This window comes from Centruroides vittatus, unplaced genomic scaffold, assembly GCF_030686945.1.
Source record: "Centruroides vittatus isolate TY-2023 unplaced genomic scaffold, ASM3068694v2 contig_975, whole genome shotgun sequence".
NCBI classification, from domain to species: Eukaryota; Metazoa; Arthropoda; class Arachnida; order Scorpiones; family Buthidae; genus Centruroides; species Centruroides vittatus.
Genome location: NW_027122648.1, coordinates 205,369 through 226,622, shown reverse-complemented (window position 1 = coordinate 226,622; position 21,254 = coordinate 205,369). Strand labels below are relative to the sequence as shown.

The following is a 21,254-nucleotide window of genomic DNA, read 5'->3' as shown; positions in this document are numbered from 1 at the left end:
ATTGTTGAACAGAAAAGCAATGTACTGTACTTGCAAATACAATCTTTCTTCAATTTCCATGGTCAGCTGTAGATGGCAAGAAGAAAGTAAATCTTTAAACTGAAAAAACTATCTCAACCTCAACAGTTGTAAGAGGAGCATATTTTCACTAAAATCCCTGGTTTTAGGCTGAAGGGATTCACGAGTTATATTTTGAATATCTGGATTTTTTTCTCGGAGTATTCCAGTTTCTCTAAAGCTAATCCATAATCTTACATTTAACAGTTTAGAATGATGAGACATAAATATACAAATTAGACACATTCAAAATTTATATTCTGAACACTTACAATTTTTTAATTTAAAACAATATTTATTTGTTTTATTGTTAAATAAAATAAATATGTAAAATAAAATAATTAGCTATGAATGAAAGTATATAATAGGAGCAATTATTTATTGTGACATAGCCACAATACAGGCTGCAATTTTTAATTAATTTAATGTAAAATATATGTTCTCCACCTCAAATTAGTAGTGGCTTGCCCCTGTACATCATACTTTTCCTTTAACAATAGTTGTGCCAATCATCTATTAACTGCTTTCAGTGGAAAAGTTTTGAATTGAAATAATGTGACTTTGGTTTGCATTAGAAGTTCATATATAGTTAATTGTGGCCTCCTGCCCCTAAGCTTTCCATATTTAGTCTCAGATTTTATCTAACTGTTCTTGAGATTAAGGAAACACAGATGGATAAACAACAGTGGGAATTTATAGGTATAATTTTTTTACAATTGCAGTCCAGTAAATAAATAAATAATACACAAATAAATAGATTAAAATAAAATAAATAAAACCTGGAAATTTAGTAAATATTTAAGGACATAAATATAATTAGGTGAATTTTGATATTAACCTCTTGCAGAAATAAGAGAAATTAATCAACCATATCCAAGCATTCCAATTTTATACGTATGCTGTATTTTAATACTAATTTTACAATGCCATCTCAAAATGTAAGTATAAAATTGCTCTAAAACAGTTATTAGAATATAGCCTCTTAAGAAGAAGAAAGATATCTTCCATATTAGAAGTAAGGTATATACAGAATAAATAATGTTAGACTTTATGCAATAGCAGAATTGGAAATTTTTGAATCTTTGGAGAATAACATTTGATATCTCGAATATTCTCCAGAAAAACTGAGCACTAAATATGTTAGCAAACAAAAATGGATTTTCAGTAAACAACTTGGACTTTGAAGAAGTTTGAATAAGGTAGAACTTTAAGAAATTATTTTGTTGAACAAGGTATCACATTGTCTTCTTATGTAAAAACTTCACTTAAATAAAATGGAACAATCTAGTCCACAGTTGAAAAATTTTTGTAAATATTTTAATGTTTCCAATAAGGATTAAATTACATTAAGTGGCAATTAGTAGAAAGACTTAAGTATTTTCATGAAAAGAAAAGGAAAAAAAAAAGGGTGGTACCTTATAGGCCATCTATGCAAGCAAGGAAGTGTATCAAGAACATAATGTGATTTGCTTGTATGTGGATAAAAGTATAATTCATGCATTTTTAAATAGTTTGTCTTATAAAACCAAGATTTAGGATTATAACTTACAAAGTTGTAAATTCTCAAGAAAATTCCTACTGATTTCAAAGATTCTATTAGCCCATGACCAGGTTCCTGGTTTTCAGGTATTTTGGGTTTCCTCTGGCACTTTAATCTTCTCTTTACTACAGTTGACAGCTTGACCCTTGGTATGGTAGGTATTAGACTGCCGTACATAGTCCTATATTCATTTGATAATCTCCTGAAGAATTTTATTCACAATTTTTTATATTTTTATTGCACAAGTAGGAAAGCTGCCCTGATGCTAGCTAGTATGCTATTAGTCCATCAACTGAGTATGCAAGAGCAATATCGTAATAGCCTTGTAATTTCTTAGTTTTTTTTACATACTGATTTAGCATATGACTTTACAAAAAGGGAACATAGGGATTCTGTAACAGTCCACAGGTAAGTAGAGAAGTTTATAATAATAAACATTTCATAGAAGTGGGCTAAAATAGGTATGTAGAAGAGTATATGCAATCTGAAATGAAGCATCTCCTATCTTTTATTACTCTTGCCTGAATATTGGAATAGAGAGAAATATGGACAAAAAAGCAAATGCTATTAAATAGTTATATCTGAAATAGTTATTACAGATGGAGGAACAGATAATTAAGAAATACAGCAAACATAAAATTGATTGTTAGATACAGTATGTTGATGACCTTTCTACATTTGCTACATTGCTGCTATTAGTATAATCTCTAGTTATGCTTATATTAATAGAGATTATACTAATAGCAGTAATGTAGCAAAAATTAATAAACAAAATTAATTGATAATTCCAACTTTATAATTAAGAACACTCTTCTAATTACTAAAATTCACACCTTCCTCTCACTTTCCAGCATTTCACTGATTAAAAATGAACATTTTCAGCTACTTTCAGTGGCCTGTGTCAGGTTAAGCAGAATTCTATAGTGAACATCTATAGCAAGGAACCTGCTATAGACATTTGATAGAATTCTTCTTAACCTGACACAGGCCACCGAAAGTAGCTGAAAACATTCATTTTTAATCAGTGAAATGCTGGAAAGTGAGAGGAAGGTGTGAATTTTAGTATTTATTGATATTTAATGTTAAAAGAGTAGCTGTTATTCTGAGGTCTTTAACCAAAGACTTACCGATAGATGTAATAGTTAAGAGAAATCCTACTGTTACGCAAATTTTATGTTAAAAAATACATAAATTAGATAAAACTGTCATTTACATCATTCAACTTATAATGTAAATATTCTTGCCTATTAATATTTATTTCACTATTAAGTCAGTTTCTAAGAGGATAAAGGAACATTATATGAATGCTTCAAAAAGCAATATAACCAATGCTACTACCTTGTCTGTATGGGCTTTAGACATAGACACAAATATATTATGGGATAAAGCTGTATTAGTTAAGGAATATGATCATTTTGCACCAATAATTGTTTTAGAACAATTTTATATTTTTGTATTGGGATGCCTTTGTAACATTATTAAAATACAGCATGTGTATAAAATTGACAATGTTTGGATATGATTATTTAGTTTTATTAATTTCTCTTCTTTCTGCAAGAGGTTAATATCGAAATTCGTCTAATTATATTTGTGTGTTCTTGAGTATTCACTAAATTTCTAGGTTTTGTTTATTTGATTTTAATTGTATTTTATTTTATTTTTTTTCTATTTATTTATTTATTTATCTTTCATTTATTTATATTATGTAGTTTAATTCATAGTTAAGTATTTAATTTAATTTTGCATGTGTTATAATTTGTATATTCTATGCCAGATTAATAATGTGATTTTGTTTTATGAATTTAAAGTGTGATTATGCTGTCAAATTGCCTGTTGCAATTTATGAAAAAACAGAATATGCTTATGCTATTTACTGTAAATATTTAAATATTCTGTTTTCTTTTTATCTGTGATCATGGTATATGGGTTAAAATATCAGATGCCTTTTAATATAAGAGAATAACTTATATCTATGTAAAAGCAGCAGGTTTAACAAATTACTCAAACTACAGCTTTCATACACTTCCAGCACAAAAATTTTTCATCACAAAATGTTTTCAGCTTCTTTCAGGGGTTTGCCTCAGGTTATAATAGTTGTTATTTTGAATACTGCTCGAGAATTTTAATTTTGGAATATTCTATTCATTTCTCTTCTACAGGTGTGATATCAATTTTGAATGATTTATGATGTTTGTCATAAGCTGACACAGTTACCAAATGATATAAATAACAAAATTATTACTTGAATAAATATTCAAGTAATAATTTAATAAATAATAATAAATAATACAAATGTGTAGCAGAAATAAATACAAATGTGTAGCAAAAAGATCATGAAATAATATACATTCAGTAAAAAGTTTTATTAAAGACTGTTAAGATGGGTATTTTTAATGTACAAAAACTCAGGACCTTAGAATCTTTGGAGATATCTTGGCTGTGTTTTGTGATTTTTTTTGTTAAATGTTTATTTGTATTTATCATTACTTGAATATTTTGCTATTTATATCATTTGGCAACTGTGTCAGCTTAAGACAAACATAAATCATTCAAAATTGATATGTTGTCTATAGAATGGGAAATGAATAGAATGTTCCAAACTTAAAAGTCTTGGCCAGCATTCAAAAAAATAGCTATTGTAATCTGAGGCAGGCCCTTGAAAGAGGCCAGAAATGTTTGTGATGATAAACTTTCTATGCTGGAAGTAAGTGAAAGGTATAGTTTTTATAAGTTAGCTTGTTCCAGCTCTGTATTCATGTAGCTTTAGCTTTAACAATTATTTCCGTTATATTCTATTAATAAAGTATCGCATAAATAATTAATAAAATTATTTTGAAATGAAAAGTTTTACAGCTTTTTTTCTAGTTTTCTTTTATGTTTACTAAACAATCAAATGTTTTAAAGAATCTAGCTGATCTAAAGAGTTAAACAAATGAAAGTAAGAATCAAAAAATGTTATGTAGTGTAAATTAAAATATAACAGAAAATTTACAATATATGCATAATTAAGTCTTAAAATATAGTTGAAAATAAAAGTTAATAAATCATGTTTAATAAAAATCTTTAAGATTATTAAAGTGATAAGGCATCACTGTATTGTGGCATGATTGTTGAATAATAATAATATAATAAAGAATAAGAGTTTCTGACAAAATTTTTTTTAAATAGTTTGTCTTACCATTTCTGAGTGCTTTCTGCCTTTTCAGGAAACATTCAATTAAAAAGAAAGTTTCTTGTCAACACATTTTAAAAAATATGTCAATAATCTGTTCATTATCTATATCAATAATTTATTGATAACTATTACGCACTTACTGTTTCTAAACTTTGCTGATAGCTTGATTGTATCTCAGTAATTTATCTTTACTTTTTATCAATAGGAACCATCATAATGAATAGATTTCTCTAAGACTCTCATATAAACTAAATGTATACCATTACAGAAACAAGTTTTCAATACTATTTGTAATAATAAAATAAATAATAATAGAGAACTGTTAGATTTATATACAAAATATTTTGGAAATATTTTTTTTTTTATTTAGCATGTGCAATTTTGTAATAGTTCAAGGAATCAAAACAAAATAGCTGTTTGTCTTAAGACAAAAAATTCTATTTTATCTTAACACTCTCATAATATATTACAGAAAGATAAAAGAAAACATGTTTTAGTATTATGTCACAATTGTATGTATTAGGATTGCATAAAAAACAATAATTGTACTTTTGATTTGTTTTCCTTGTATAGTATAGGTAATTATTGTTTATGGGTCAGTATTTCATAATATCAATATCTGTTCTATTTTAATATTGTACAATGTCAACAAATAATATATTTTTTTAATTTTTAATTTATTTGTTACATGTAATACATTACTTTAGTACAGTCATATTACTTTTATTTACATAGATATATTAAATCTTTAGATTAATGGCAAGGTTTAATCTAATAGATGGATAAATTTAAAGTAATGAAACATTAAAATGACCAACTGAGAGAAAGTTTAGTTTAACTATGAAATATGGGGGTTGTTGAATTATGCAAGTATTGCATTATAAATTATATGTATTTTAAATTTTGGATAATTTGAATAAAATTTTTCAATTTAAACTAATGATAAATAACATAGTTGCATTCTGTACACGTGAATTTAATCCCTATTAACATGCTATAGATATGAATGATGGAACACACTCACTAATAAATACAGTATATAAGATAACTTTCTCCAAAAAAGACTCAAAAATTGATCTGTTTCTTATATATGAAGTTGCTATCTTCTATATGCCAATGAATTCCCCAAACTGCCTTCACTAGACTACAGATAATCCCTAACTAGCCCAACTCTTAAATAAAAATGTTTAACTAAACATATTATTATTATTATTATTATTTGCTATAGCGAAGCAGCTTTTGCATGAATTCATATAGAACAATTCATTTTAATTGTAAATGACTTTTTTAAACTTTTCTTTTTCCTTGAAAAATAAAACTGTGCATTCTAATTTTAATTTTTAAAATTTTTTAACCAGAACACAGCAAAAAAAAATTTTGAAGCCAAATGCCTAAAGAGTAGGATGGCTTAAATATACTAAATAATTTGAAAGGATAGCCATTGATGTTCAAACAGTAAACAGTAGCCAAATGAGTGTTCAAATACAATCCACAAACATGGTATGATGGTTTGAGATATAAAAGCTTATTGTCATCTTTCTTAAAATGGTGTAATTCAATGAACGTATACCAAGTAGTTACTGTTATGATATACCAAATGAGGTTCTTATGATGTGGAGTGAAAGAAGACTTACCATCATTGTAGGACAAAGTGACTGACTCAGGGTCTATACAGGATTCTTGTCCACAGGTACTTCCAGTCATCTCTTTCTGGTGTTAAAACCAGTTGTTCATATTCGACAGTGATTGTCAAAACTTTCCCTAAATATTCTGAGCTCAAATGGGGCAAGGCTGCCTTTTTCTACAAAAGAGGCCTGAAATAAAAAAGCTTAACATATTTTTATTAAAAAAAGTAACAAAGAAAATAAGATAAAAAATAAGCAAATAAATTGTATTCTAGGAGACTCATTGTTTTATAAAATATATATTTAATATTTGCAATATCACATAAATGTTCAACTTTATTGTTGTCTATTAACTGAAAAATCTCTTTTATAGAAGAAAGGTTTTTTCGGCATCCAAATATAAATGATTTTTTGCATTTTAAAAAACTGACCAAATATCTAAATTTTCTGTTGTTATTGCTGTTTCTCTAATAAAATTGTCAAATCCTCTTTTGAGCAATAATGTTTAAAATATAGCATTTTGTCTAAAATAGATTTTTCTTCAAAAATATCTGTAGTTGCAGTTTGCATAACTTTACTTGCAGATCAGCTTGATTTAAAATATGGCAAAGCATCATGCAACAGACAAATTAAAAGGTATGTAGTTTTAGCCAGTGATTTAGCTTTGTCAAGAGAAGAATCAAATTGAAGTTTGGCTTATTTCAAAAAATTTATAATTATTTGAGTCATGTAAACAAAACACCAAATTATTAATTAATTAATAAAAATAAATATTTTTGCATTTAACAATACAGTGGTGTCTCATACTTCAAATGACTCTAACTTTGAACACTTCAGTCTCTAAATGTCAACAATTTGCCTCAGATTTTGAACAATGCTTCAAAGTTTGAACTGTGCATGTGTTGAAAAAATGCACTTAAACTGTAAATGCAAGTCATCTCTCACTCTTGTGTTATGCTTGTATGTTTTCAGTGCTTTTTTGCTTTGTTTTTGGTATGTTTGGTTATATATATGGTGTGTTTTTTTCCATTGATTTTTAACAATTTTTTTCTGCAATTTTTCTTTGTCAACAGCTTTTGAATGCCCCATTGTTTATCCATTAATTCAAAATTTCCTGAATGGAACTTTTTAAACTGCATTTGCAATATTCAAAGCTTAGGAACATCTTTACCATACACATTATAAACCTTTTCTGCTATTTGTATGCCATTATATCCTTTCCAAAATTCAGAGTAGTATGTTGGATATGCTTTTTATCTGAAGACATTATAACACAATTTTATTCAAACAAAATATGAAATATAAAGTTTAAAACAAGCTTCTAAACAAAGACTACAATCTCTCAATAGCAATAATGTGTTAAATTTCATGACTGTTGCAATTAAATCACACAACTATGGTAAGTAACTACAGTTGTTGAAAATAGGTTCAACTCAATATAGGTTTCACTTATTAACTATGGAATTCAAAAAGAATGTGAAAGCAACAAAGTCTAAAAGGAAAGCTGTAGTATTGACAATTGAAATGAAAAAGAAACTTATTGCTAAGCATGGAAGCAATTTATTTGTGGTGGATATGGCAGTCATGTTTAAGATATCATAGATGACAGTGTGTAACTGGTAAATGCAATTTTTATTTTATTAATATTATACAGTATTTACATATTTTTTATTGTTTCATGTTTTAATTTATTATTAGGGCATTTAATTGTCTTATTTTTATCTTAAGTTATGTGTATTTGCTGTTTTAAGTTTTTTGAAATGGATAGTGTTTAGGATCTGGGAATGAAGTAATTCACTTTCCATTATTTCTTCTAGGAAATATTGCTTTGGACTTTAAATAATTAATTCAGTTTGAACAACTTTCTGGAATGAATTAAGTTTGAAGTATGAGGCATCACTGTATTTTTAAATCAGTTAAAATGCAAAATCTTAAATATTCCAAAACAAGAAAAACTGGATTTATACTACTATTAAAAGAGAGATTTCCATCAAACCAAATAAAGATTTAGCTGACAGAATATTAATTTATAAAATATTAATTTATTATCAGTTTAAACAAAATGAGAAAAATCCAATCTTAATACTTAGAACATAGTGAAAAATATGGATGACAAGAATTCTCACTTAATGTCCATCCTTGTATTCATTCTAGCAATCACACTGAAATGCATGTTTGGTCTGTATTGAGAAAGGTAAGAAAGGGTTATCCCTAAGGAATTGCTTTTCTCCTCCCTGACAACGTATCTCTATCAAGGGAGATTTAGAAATTACAAAATTTGAAATAACTAGGCAAGTATTGAAAGTGAAATCATATAAAGAAACTAGGAGAACATGGCTGTATCATGATACTAGTTCTCTATTTTTGAGCTTGAATCTTTTTCTCCTTTCCTACACCACTGTTATTGCATGTGAACTTGTCATTAATATTATTTGAATTAATGTTTATGATCAAGATAAGTTCACTGTGTGTTAGAAATGATCTGTTCAACTTTAATGCTTGACAATTCAGGCCAAGTTTATAAAATTAAATTAAATTTCACCAATTAACTTCCTTAAAATTTTTCATCTTTTTTTTTAAACTTTTTTTTTTCCTTCTTCTTTCTTTATTTTTTTAGGGCCCTATGTACAGCTCAGGGTCTGGGTGTCTTACATCCCCTACTCCACCTTGTAGCTGGCCCTGAATCAAGGATGTCTTATATGCCATAAAATACTGTAAGTTTCATTGCATAACATTTAATATGGATAAACTAAAATTATGAACAAATAACCAAAGAGGGATTACTTTTTGAAAAGTTCTTGAAAAAATGAGATGATGAAAGTAAGATGTAAATTGGGAAGAGAGTAAGTAAATGGAAATAAAATTCAAACAGATGGAAAGAGAATCATTAGGCTTAATTTGGCTTCAGGGGTTGTGCTGTATAGCACCAAAATTGTTTCTTTGCAATATTTTTTATTAAAGTGGTGATAAAAATAAAATACTGGCAATAAAAATCTTAGTCTGCTTATTTTGACATTCAGCATGAAATTGAATCACAAAGCATGCTTCAGGAAAATCAGAATGTTGAGTTCTTGTGTGGTGGGAATCTCATGCATTAACCTAGCAATTTCATGATGTCATACTGCAAGTTTGAGCAGGAAAGTATGAAGTGGCATTGAGAATCAAAGGCAGTTTTTGTGCTATGTCACCCAGCATTTCCAGATTGGGGATTTTTTATTGACTGACAGAAAATTTGAGGAATTTTTTTTGGGTGACATTTTTTTCGCTTTGATTTTTTTTTTTAGTAGACTAAAAAATTTTGACGTGACAGAACATTTGAAATACTGTTTAAATATTGTGATCAAATGTGTTGTTTAAAATTATTTATTAAAAAATAATTAAAAAATGATTCTTATTTCTAACAAGTAAGTGATAGCTTAACATGTTACTTTTGCTTTTCAGACTTCAAACTGATCAGGCTACCTACATCTGCATTAATTAGTAAGTAAAACTGGTGGCAATAAATAATTTGAAGTGGCAAAAAAAAAAATTTAAAACTGGTGAAATAGTTGACATTTTTTTTAAAAATTTTCCAGAGCAATACTTGCAGCTGTAGTCAGTAATTCTGTTTAAAAGTTTTAATTTGTAAATATAAATCTTGTTGTGAATATTCAAAACTAGTTAAGGAAATTTTGTATTGACTTGTCAGTGGTTTATTATTACAAACAATTTTGTATACAAAAATTCTTCAATTGTTTGTAATAATAAACCATTAATATGTAATAATAATAATCTTCAAAGAAGAATAAGTGAAGAATTTACCTATTCTTAAAGGTTTTCTTTACTATAAATTTTCGGTCTGTTGATATTGCCCAAAAGGATGTGTCATGTATAAACATTATTATTAATGACCAAAGAGTGTTCAAAATTATGCACATGGAATAGTTACAATGTATACTGATTTTTTCATTGTTTTTAAAATCATTTTTTCAAATTAGTGTAATTTAACAATCTTAAAGTTCAAAATTAATAAATCATATTATCTGTATAAAGCATGCTTTATATGGATAATGTTCAAAATTAATAGATTGTTACTTGCTTTAATTAAAAGACTTGGATGAAACTAGCATTAGATGGTTAATTGTAACTTTATCTGATTCATAGACTTTAGCTGTAACATATACATATACTGTATATATTTCTCTTGTTGATTTAATAAGTAATGAAACTAATAATAATTGCATGGATTTGATGATACTATAATATTTTATTGATTTTTCAATGAAAGATTTCCATAGTATATATTGTCAAATTTTTGTTATTATTAACTTTAATGTTCTGAAGAAATTTTTTTTTTATAAATGATTTTCTTAAACTTTAAAATTATATCAACTTATATAAGCAAATACATTTTTTTCACACAATAATGTGCATTATTAAGAAACTGCTGAAGGTGTGGAGCAATAAGCTTGATCTGAGGAGTTTGAAAATGGGATATGCTATTTTGCAAATGTAGTTGTTCTTTGACTATGGCTGACTTCCAATATTACGTAACTGTTCTGGAACTAGAATACAATATTCAGAGCAGCTTTGACATTTAATGTAGTGTATTTAATATTTTATTTTAATATAATTGTGTGAGATAAGCCAGGGGGCCAAGGGAGCAATCCCTAATGACCACTTACTCGGCATGGGTTGTTGGAACCTGATCGCTGTGTTGTTGGATGGCTTTAAAATAGGAGGGTTAAATTTCAAGTGGGGAGCATGGTGGATAAGTCAACAAAATGTCCAATTTTCGATCAAGACAGGTAGACAGGTTAATGAGTAACAAAAATATAAGTTTAATGCAGATTTAAAGCTAGGATACATAAAGTTACAAAGGATATGGCTAAGTGTATAGTGATTATATACAGATATTAGATCATACAATTGCAGCGTGACTATTCTATTCCCTATGCTGCGTGAAGCAAGCCTAATTTCTCAAGAGAGAGTTTACAAATATCTACGGATACATTTACTATTTGTCAGTAGTTGATGTGATGTTTGTTTCATTGTCTTAATGAGGATTCATCATCGAGGGAATGGCGAGTGTCTTCTCCGGGGGCTTCTTATTTCCTGTTTAGGCAGAGGTCCACTTCTATGGGAGCACTTATGACCAAATGTTAATTCATTGGAACTTTATGACAAATGCCTGGAACTGTCAATGTCTTGTCCTTTTATGCATTTAGCCTGGGAAAGTGATCATGTGATCAGCAGTTGGAATGACAAATCTGCAGGTGCAAGGTGAAGGGTTACCAAAGCAATGCAATGGTGTTGCTTACTTTCCTCTCCTTTCACAATCAGATGTTATCATTTGGCAACTGAGAGTTAAAATGTCATTTGATTGGTATCTGGTACCATGTTTTTCCTAACTATTGCAATGGATATCATATACAAATTTGCTTTAAAACTGGATTTTAATATCCTTAAAATCATGAATTTCACAATTGTATGGATTAGACAAACAGGCATTCTTGCTCATAAAATTGTTTGTAATATATATGTCAAACAATTATGTATTATATATTATGTACAGTATCTATTTTTATGATTATTTTATTGTAGGATTGATTGATTGTTTTGATATTAACAAATTTAACACACTAAAAATAAAAAATTTTTAGTTAAAAAACAAGTAAAAATTATACTCTTTCCATTTCCGACTTCGAGGATTCTATGAGCCAAAACAAGACAAACAAATGGCAAGGAACAATCATTACTTTATTAATTTATCCATATGCATTTCGCCATCTAGGCCTCCTCAGTGGATACATCAGGATGTTATTCGTTGATTACGTTTTATACCCAACAACCGTTCCCAGCATGCCCGTTAGCAACATAAGGAAACTTTGCATAATGCAAAGTTTCCTTATGTTGCTAAAGTTTTTGAAAAATATAAACCAATTTTTAAAAGATTTTCTGTATGCATAGTTGCGAACCAAAAGAATAAGATGTCTAACATTATCAGTATAATGAACAGTGAAAATTCGCCCGGAGACCAATTTAAAATCGCCGGCGTCGTATATAGGATGTCATGCACATGTGGAAGCCCAAATTATTACATTGGAGAAACCGGAAGAAGATTGGAGTTGAGAGTAAAGGAACATGAGGCAGCCATTAGACTGAGAAGAACGGAATCAGCATGGTTTTTACATTGCAATAAATTTAATTGTAATATAAATATAAAAAATACTAAAATTTTGTATAGAATAGAAAATAACTTAGAAAGAAAAATTGTAGAACATTTCTGTATCGCCGAACATGTAAATTTACTTAATTTGAATGCTGGAGTGGTTGTTGATGCATGCTGGGAACGGTTGTTGGGTATAAAACGTAATCAACGAATAACATCCTGATGTATCCACTGAGGAGGCCTAGATGGCGAAATGCATATGGATAAATTAATAAAGTAATGATTGTTCCTTGCCACTTGTTTGTCTTGTTTTGGCTCATAGAATCCTCGAAGTCGGAAATGGAAAGAGTATAATTTTTACTTGTTTTTTAACTAAAAATTTTTTATTTTTAGTGTGTTAATATTACCACCGATCCCATTGGTTTTAATAATCGAATTTATATTAACAAATTTCTTTAATTTTATTGACTTTTTCAAATTAAATTAATATTAAAATAAAACTTTCAACACTTAACATATTTACACATTTTACAGGGGTGCTTTTTCTCAAGTGGTGCTAGCAGAAAGCAGAGATGAACCTGGAAGAATGTGTGCCATCAAATGCATTGACAAGAAAGCATTGAAAGGAAAGGAAGATTCTCTAGAAAATGAAATTAAAGTTCTTCGACGGTAAGTTAAGCAAAGCATTGTTTTTGATAGATATGATGTTTATTTAAACCTTGAATTATTCAAATAAACATCATATCTATATCAATATATATATATGAGGATGTGTTTTCCTTTCCCATCATATATAACAGAATATATGAAATACTTTTGCAAAGTTCATTTAACTATTTCACTGTCTACAAAGAAAGCATGGTCATTTTCAGTCATTTTTTCTTTGACTCTTTTTGTCCTGTGGGCACTAAGAGGGCCTCTTAAAATAGCCCATCATGGGTTTTTCTAGGCCCACAATGGAGCTAGGTGAAAAGGGATAGATGGAACATATTTGGGACAGACCACTAAAACTTCCAGGGTTTTTGATCCATCTGGATTCATTTCTGTGTCTCACAGGCCTGAAATCTGGGAAAAATCTTGAAACGTTTGTAAAATAGTGCTGTTTTTTTAACATGCAGGTTATGTAACATATGTGCAATGCAAAAGACAGGGGTTACACAAATTAGGGTTCAATTTAAGTACAGTACCAGGCCTGGACTTTATGGGAACAAAATATATAATCCAAAACAACACTTATAAGTACAAATCCACAATAAATATTTATTAAATTGACCAGTATTATATAAATAACAACAATGATTAATTATAACAAGAGTTAGTAAGAGTATATATTTCAAATATTCAAAAAAAAGTCAAATACCAAAAAAAAACAATTAAAGAAATTCTTTGATTATATACATCAATTAAATCAGATCAAATCAAAATCAAATCAAATCTCCACCCAAAAAAATACTCATACAAAGTATACATTTCTTACACTGATCGCTTATTAAGAACGCCAGACAAGTTCTTCTACAACAGTCGCTACACTACACTGCTGGATGGATGTGTTGTCTTTTATCTGGTTCTCAGTATAACTTTGCACTGCCCTATTTATATGCATGCACATCACAGGATCAGTTACTGATGCAAATTTGTAGTTTTTTGTTTTGAATTTTAGTACGTTGAGGGTTTATTAGGAGTTTGTCCTAAAAAAAATACCCCGAAAAGAAAATAACTATAACTAAAAATAACATCCAAAACATAAAATAATGGTTGGACTTTGACTCCTTACAGCCACATGCCTGCAAGTTGCTCAGAAACATTTAGAGTACATTCCTAAAATGTTTCTAAACTTCAACAAGGAACAGTGTTATTAAATGAGAGTAATTTGATCTTATGTATGATGTACAATATGTCTTTTATAAAAGTACAGTTTCAATGTGGATCACTGATCTCTTTTTACTCTGAGAGCACTGAGGCCAAGGTTTTGTTGTTAATTTGTTGTACTAGTTTTGTAGTGGGCTCATGTAGTGTCATGGTCTTCACAGGCATATTGCCATGCTTGAGATATCACGTAGCTTCCCTTGAAGTTTACACAATTCTCTAATTTGCTTGCCTTGTAAATTTCAAGTGTTTCCAAGGACCTGATTTGGTCTGTCTGGAAGGATTTCTTTATAGTGCTGGTGTTGTCCAAGTTGGCCTCTATCAGTTCATTGGGGCTAGTGGCGTATGTGCCAGGGTGGTGGTTTATCTTTTTTTGGCAATGTCATATTTGTGTTCTTTAATACTTTTTAATCAATAATTACCTATTATTTCTTCAAGAATCAGCCACAGGATTAAAATACAGTTATGGGGGTACGATCATTCAAATCTATACTATCAATGTATTTAACAGCTTTAAGCAATTTGTATTTGAAAATGTTCGAAATTCTTGGCATTCCACAATTGGAACGACAAGAACCTGAAGCAGATTCTGGATAAAGGATCGAAAACGTTTGTTCATTTACTACATTTGAACTGTACCAGAAATCCAAAGGCTTAGAGGTGGTTAGTACTGGTAATTTCTCTAGAAAGTTGTCTACACAGCCAGTTCATTGGCTGGGCTAGAAAGCTACCAACTACCAATACAGTATAAACTCTACTTGTCCTTGGTGAGTAGCACAGTATAAAAGTTTAATGGAAACTAAGGGCACATGCTGATAATGCTCAGCTGTAAGTGAGGATACATTGGAGATAGTCACCAGAAGTCACAAGAATGGAAGGAACATGTCAAACAAAGGACCAAATTGTCATTTGGTGACAGTATTTAAAGTTACATCTGTATCTATAAAGATCCAATCTAGTTTCTTCACATGCTACTTATGAGGTTAGATTTCACATATGTTTAACTTATGGATTGCATGTTACCTTCTAGACAACTAGCTGATGTCTGTTGAGGAGAGAGCCATTGCTGAACTATACTAGTCTAAGAAGAAAGAAGGGTAGAGTAACACACAAGATGATAGCACAAAATCGGCAGTGGATAGGTGTAGCAGTCCACTAACACCATGTCCACAATATCAGGCACCCATGAGTGATATACAATACTGTAGTGATGCAGAATATTTTCAGGACCAAAATTTTTCCCAAAATTATTGTACATTAGCACACAAAATAAGACAAAATTTATGAATTAATAATTATTACTCATACTATGTAGTTTGGAAAATTCAAGTTAAATCATACAAGTAAATACTGTATAATTTACTGAGAAAAGTGATAAATTAATGTAAAAATCTTCAAGAATATTGAAATGAATGAAAGCAACAAATAAATTCAAACGTATAATATATAAAGTAAATTTAAGGATTGTATTTAAAATATTTGAAATTAAATCATTTTTAATTTATTATAATTAGGGTAAAAATATTATTTATTGTTCAAACCGAGAAACTTCTCAGAGTAAAAAGCAGTCTAAGAATTATTATACTCAGATTACATTTTAAAGTATGTATTTATTGATCTACAAATTGGTTATATTATATTAATAAATCTATAAAATCTTTAATTTTCAAAGATAAAAAAATTCCTAAAAAATAAAAACAAAAATCTGAGTATATTGCAACAAAAATAAAACAAAACAAAAAACTTATTCATATTACTGTAGTTATAACACTAACTAAACTGCAGATTATTTGGGGTATTATGGTTAATTATTAATCCAAACTAATGCAATATAATCCTTAATATAATCTGATAAAAATCTGGCAGATTGTTTGGTGTTACTAATGTATGAGGTTATATATGTTATCATATAATAATGAAATAATTATTCTTGTACTTTAATCAATTTTTTGACCATCTTTCTTTCTACTTCCATTTCATTGGTATCATTTATGTGTAGATAAATTTTTTTTAAATCTGAAATTATATGACTACCTACTTTGTTATCAGCATATAAACACAACATGCTTTGTTTTGCCTCCATTTTTTTGGACATTAAAATATTTAATCTAATTGTATAAAAAAACTGTTTTGCTTGAATAATATAGGCAGTGCAATATATTACAAGAATAAATTTCATTGGTATTATGATGTAGAAAATTTTAAACTTATGAGAATGAGTATATCAAATTGAAAGTAATTTGTATATATGTGTTTTTATCAGTACACATTTTTAGAAATATCTGAATTTATATAGAAAAGTTCTAAGTATCTTCATTTTGAAATTTGAGTCAAATGATATGTTAAATGTTTATGCTAAAAAGTCTGAAAGTTTTTGTATTCAGCAATGATACAGTAAATAGATTTGACTTAATTAATAAAAGTTTCTTATACAATTTTGCATAGATCCTATCTGCAAAATTTTGAGATAATCAAACTTGAATATTTGATTTTAAAATTTGCAATATATTTTGAATATCTAACTTTATGATCAGTTATATTAATAGTCTGGTGCTAATTGATCATAAAATTTTAGATATTTTAAAACTTTTTTTTTTTAACTTTTTGCAGAAATATTTTAGTCAAATATTATTATAAATTTTGAAGAAATAGCTTGTAATACAATTTGATCTTTTCAAGATATAGAACATTCCCATATCCAAGGAGGTGAAAATTTATTTGTAGAAAATTCTAATTTATGAAAAGCTGTGCTAAAAATGAAAAGTGGACAAATTACTGATTGCAGTAATTTTTTTAAGGAAGTAGGAGAATGGTGTGATAAAGCAATTTGTGTAACTTTGGAGAAATAGCAATTAATATGAGAAGTATGATTATGGAATGTCATCCATACCTCAATTTCTTTATTTTAAAAAATTGTTATTTTCAAAAACTGTAGAAACTACTAATGCTGATGTTGAGCAATAACAGGAGCAAATCCTATAAAAGCCTATTTTTAATTTATATAATGAAATAAACAATATTGATATACAAAATTTTATTGCTTTAATAAAGTTACTTAAACTATAATAAACTAATATTCAATATAGAAATATATCAAAATAGAAGGGTTATGATAAAAATATTGAAATGTAAACATTGTATTAAAGAAATAATTAAGTGCTGGTAATAAAACCTCAAGGATATGATTGCCTATTGCCAGAATTTTAGCATATTGGTTCTGTAAAAGGCACTTAATGAATTGAAATTGGTTATGCACGACAGCATGTCAAAAATATGAAAAAAATATTCAATGATTTTATAAAATATATAATAAATCAAATATGTTTTCCTATTATATTTACCGGAAGACATACTCAAACCATAGAAAAGGAAAAGTAGTTAGTCGTTAGTTTCGAACGCAACAGTTTGAAACCAACAACTGATTACTTTTGGTTTCAAACTGTTACATTTGAAACTAATGACTGACTACTAGGCCTATCTCTCTTAAAGACTTCAATTGATAATCACTGATATTTTAAGTTGGAGTAAGTGTTCTTAAAATTATAATTATAACAAGTAGTTTTAAATCAAATGTTATTTTTAATAATAAGTACTAGAAATAAACAGCGCCTGATATAGAAATTGCAAAATATAAATGAAAAGAAATCTCTTTTCATTTGTGCAAATCAACCTTCAGCTGCATTGGGATCAAATATAATAATAGAAGTTTTAAATTCGAAAAGTGAGTTGTATTTGCCCAACTACTCACGCATATTATCAAATACAAATACAGCACATCAGTGTTAACAAATTGATTACTTCAATGCATAATCATTCTATAAATAAATTATCATGATATTTAAGGATTGAAAGGTCATAAATGAAATTCTTTCAAAAAATAAAACATATTTTATTTTGAGTAACTTACATTCTTCTCAGAGTTATTGGATTCTAGTCACAATGAGAATTATAAAAATACATCTGAATGACCTAATAAAAATTCTTAGCAGTGTGAAAAGTCCATAACAAACAGAATGGAAATGGCTTCGTAAAATTATTATAGCACAATTAATGATTTTTTTAATGTTTGTAACGTAAAGCCATTAGGCTAAATTAGACATTATGATACTGTATGTAATAGATTATAAATAAATTAGCATTATACATATACAATAGGCAGCTTCATTCACTTGTTCATATATTTAACAGTTGCAAGTTTATTTTTGAAGTTTGATCTATAAATTTTCTTTTGTTTTTGTTTAGATATATGTTGGTTTGTATAACAATTGGCCCAAAAACTTATAATTTCAAGTTTTCGTGAATACTCAGGATATATTTTCTTCATAATTGAAGTTTAGACTATTTACAAAAAATAGACTCAAAAATATTATATATCTTTTAATCCTTTGCAATATTCCTTTGTCTTCAAAAAAGCAATGTTAACTGTTACTTCTGTGGTGATGTAAAAGGATTAAAAGATAGACTCAAAAATATTATATATTTTTTGTAAATAGTCTAAACTTCAATTATGAACTTATAATTTACAAAAATTGTTAAAATGGAAATAAAATAGAAATGTGTTTCTGACGAAAGTAGTTTGTTTTCTTACATAAAGTAAGATGACATTAAAAACAATTACGGTTGTAATTTACAAAATCAAGGTGACCTTCAACTGACCTAGATGAAGTCTAGCTAATTCAAAATAAGTAATACGGTTTCCTTCCTTTTCATAACCAAACAACCATTGTTTACATTTTTGTCTCAAATGTTTGCTCCAGTGTCCAAACTTTAATTGCAAGATTACGGCCAACGTTTTAAACACAAAAACGTGAATGTCAGACATTCAACGCTGCCTTCCTGTAAGCCTAGAAGTTTGCCAATGGTGTTTGGAACATCGAGTATGATTCCACTGACATTCCAAACATCATTGTCAAACTTCTAGGCTTACAGGAAGGCAGCGCTGACGTTCGACGTTCATGTTTTCGCATTTAAAACGCCTCCGCAACCTCTCTAATGGTTCACCATGTATATATTGTGTGTGTACGTTCCTTGCATTTGAAAATAAAAAATAATGTGTGCATATGTTTGAAAATTTACAATGTATGTAGTCAATCAAAATAGTTTATTTAATCTCTTCAGAATTGAATATTATGAAAAGTAGTAAAAAGCATTATTTCTCAGATGTGATTTTTGTTACTCCTTTAGCTGCTCAAGTTTTCATGATTATACAGTATCTTTCTTAGATAAGATTGAACTGTGACCTGCTGTAAACCCGTTCAAGCCATACTTCCCAGCAACATCAGACATCTTCTGCACACTATACCTTTGCTATTATACTCTCACCTTTTGGAAATAAAAACCCACGCAATACTTAATGCTTGCCCGCCTAACAGTCTCGCAAATACTATAAAAGAATTGTTTCTGTCAGAAAAATGAAGGCTGGAATTACAAGGGAGAGTTTCAAAGTTCAGAGGAATACTATCTGATCAGTATATACCGGGTTGAGCATCGATGTCAATGTCTCCTGCACTCTGAAAAGTTTCAAATTGTTGCCTGAAGACAAGGAAAGACCAATCAGTATTCATTATTTTACATCGTTTCTTCTTGTGTTTGTTCTGTGAGGTGTTCATTGTCCAAACATAAAAATCTTTTACGAAAGTATTTGTTATCTGATTTGTTCATTAGCCAATCACCCACTGTATCTTGAACTGACAAGTTGTAGTTTGCGAAAATTTTACATATTAAATCATAATATAATTTATTGACATTAACTGAGTTTGCAAAGAATGAATAATACTGATTACAAGCCAGGTTGTTTTTAAATTATCAACATTTTTTATTAATAAATGTGAAGATAGAATCATTTTTAAAGTGGTGAAAGGCTGCTATGTTGAAATTACTTTTGAATCTTTTATTTTTAAGAATTTCTCCTTTTGATATTTGCTTATCTTGACTAGTGTCAAAATGACAAGTTTATTATTAGTCTTTCTTTCTCCAAATTATTTTTCAATATATATTTAATAGCTTTTATTCTTCAACTATTCTGTATGTTAAAATTTATTTTAAAAACGTGTACAAAACCAATAAAGGAAGGAATTATCAAAAGGCATTAATTACGTATAAATATCGCTATATTTTCAGGTGTTTTTGATGCATTATAAGGCATTATCCTCAGGCAGAACACAAACACAAATAAATCTTTTGAACAAACATTTCAAATTAAAACTAATGGCCTTTCTCGCTTAAATAAAGGATTGGCATGACATCCGATTCTCGAATTCAAAACCAATATCCAGAGTGAACAAAAAATGGGGGAAAAACCGGATTAAATTAATTTTAAAAATATGATTAAAAATTGCAGCCTGGCATTGTGATGATGTCACAATAAATAAAGCTCATTTAATCTTCAGTTTAATCTTTTGTTCACACTGGATATTGGTTTTGTGCACATTATTAAGTATTTCCTGGTGTGATGTGTTGTAATTTATTTAAAAAATTTTTTTATGTAAGAAATAAATTGTTTTAAAGCTTAATTTAACTAATTTCTGATAGTAAATAACAGAAATTCAGCATTATAGAATAATTTCATTAGGCTGCAATTTGAAAAAATTGTAGAACTGTAAATGCCCAGTCATCTGTCTGTCCATCCATCTGTCTTTCCTTAATCTCAAGAATGGTGTTAGGTAAATGAAATTCAAGACCAGATATGGAAAGATTAGGGACAGGAGGCTCTGATTAACTATATATAAACTTCAGATGCAAACTGGAAGTCATGTTATTTCAATTCAAAACCTTTTCCCTGAAAGCAGTTAATAGATGACAGGAAAAGTATGATATACAAGGGCAAGACACTATAGTAGT

At 28.5% G+C, this 21,254-nt stretch overlaps 1 protein-coding gene across 1 annotated transcript in view; it reads left to right on the top strand.

The window, feature by feature from the left end:
• The window catches only part of CaMKI (Calcium/calmodulin-dependent protein kinase I), a 55,825-nt gene that overhangs the window by 5,474 nt on the left and 29,097 nt on the right, over positions 1 to 21,254 (top strand). Inside the window, exon 2 of the mRNA XM_067283006.1 lies at positions 13,083 to 13,217. Within this exon, the coding sequence (XP_067139107.1) occupies positions 13,083 to 13,217 (135 nt within the window). The remainder of the gene's footprint in view (positions 1 to 13,082; positions 13,218 to 21,254) is intronic.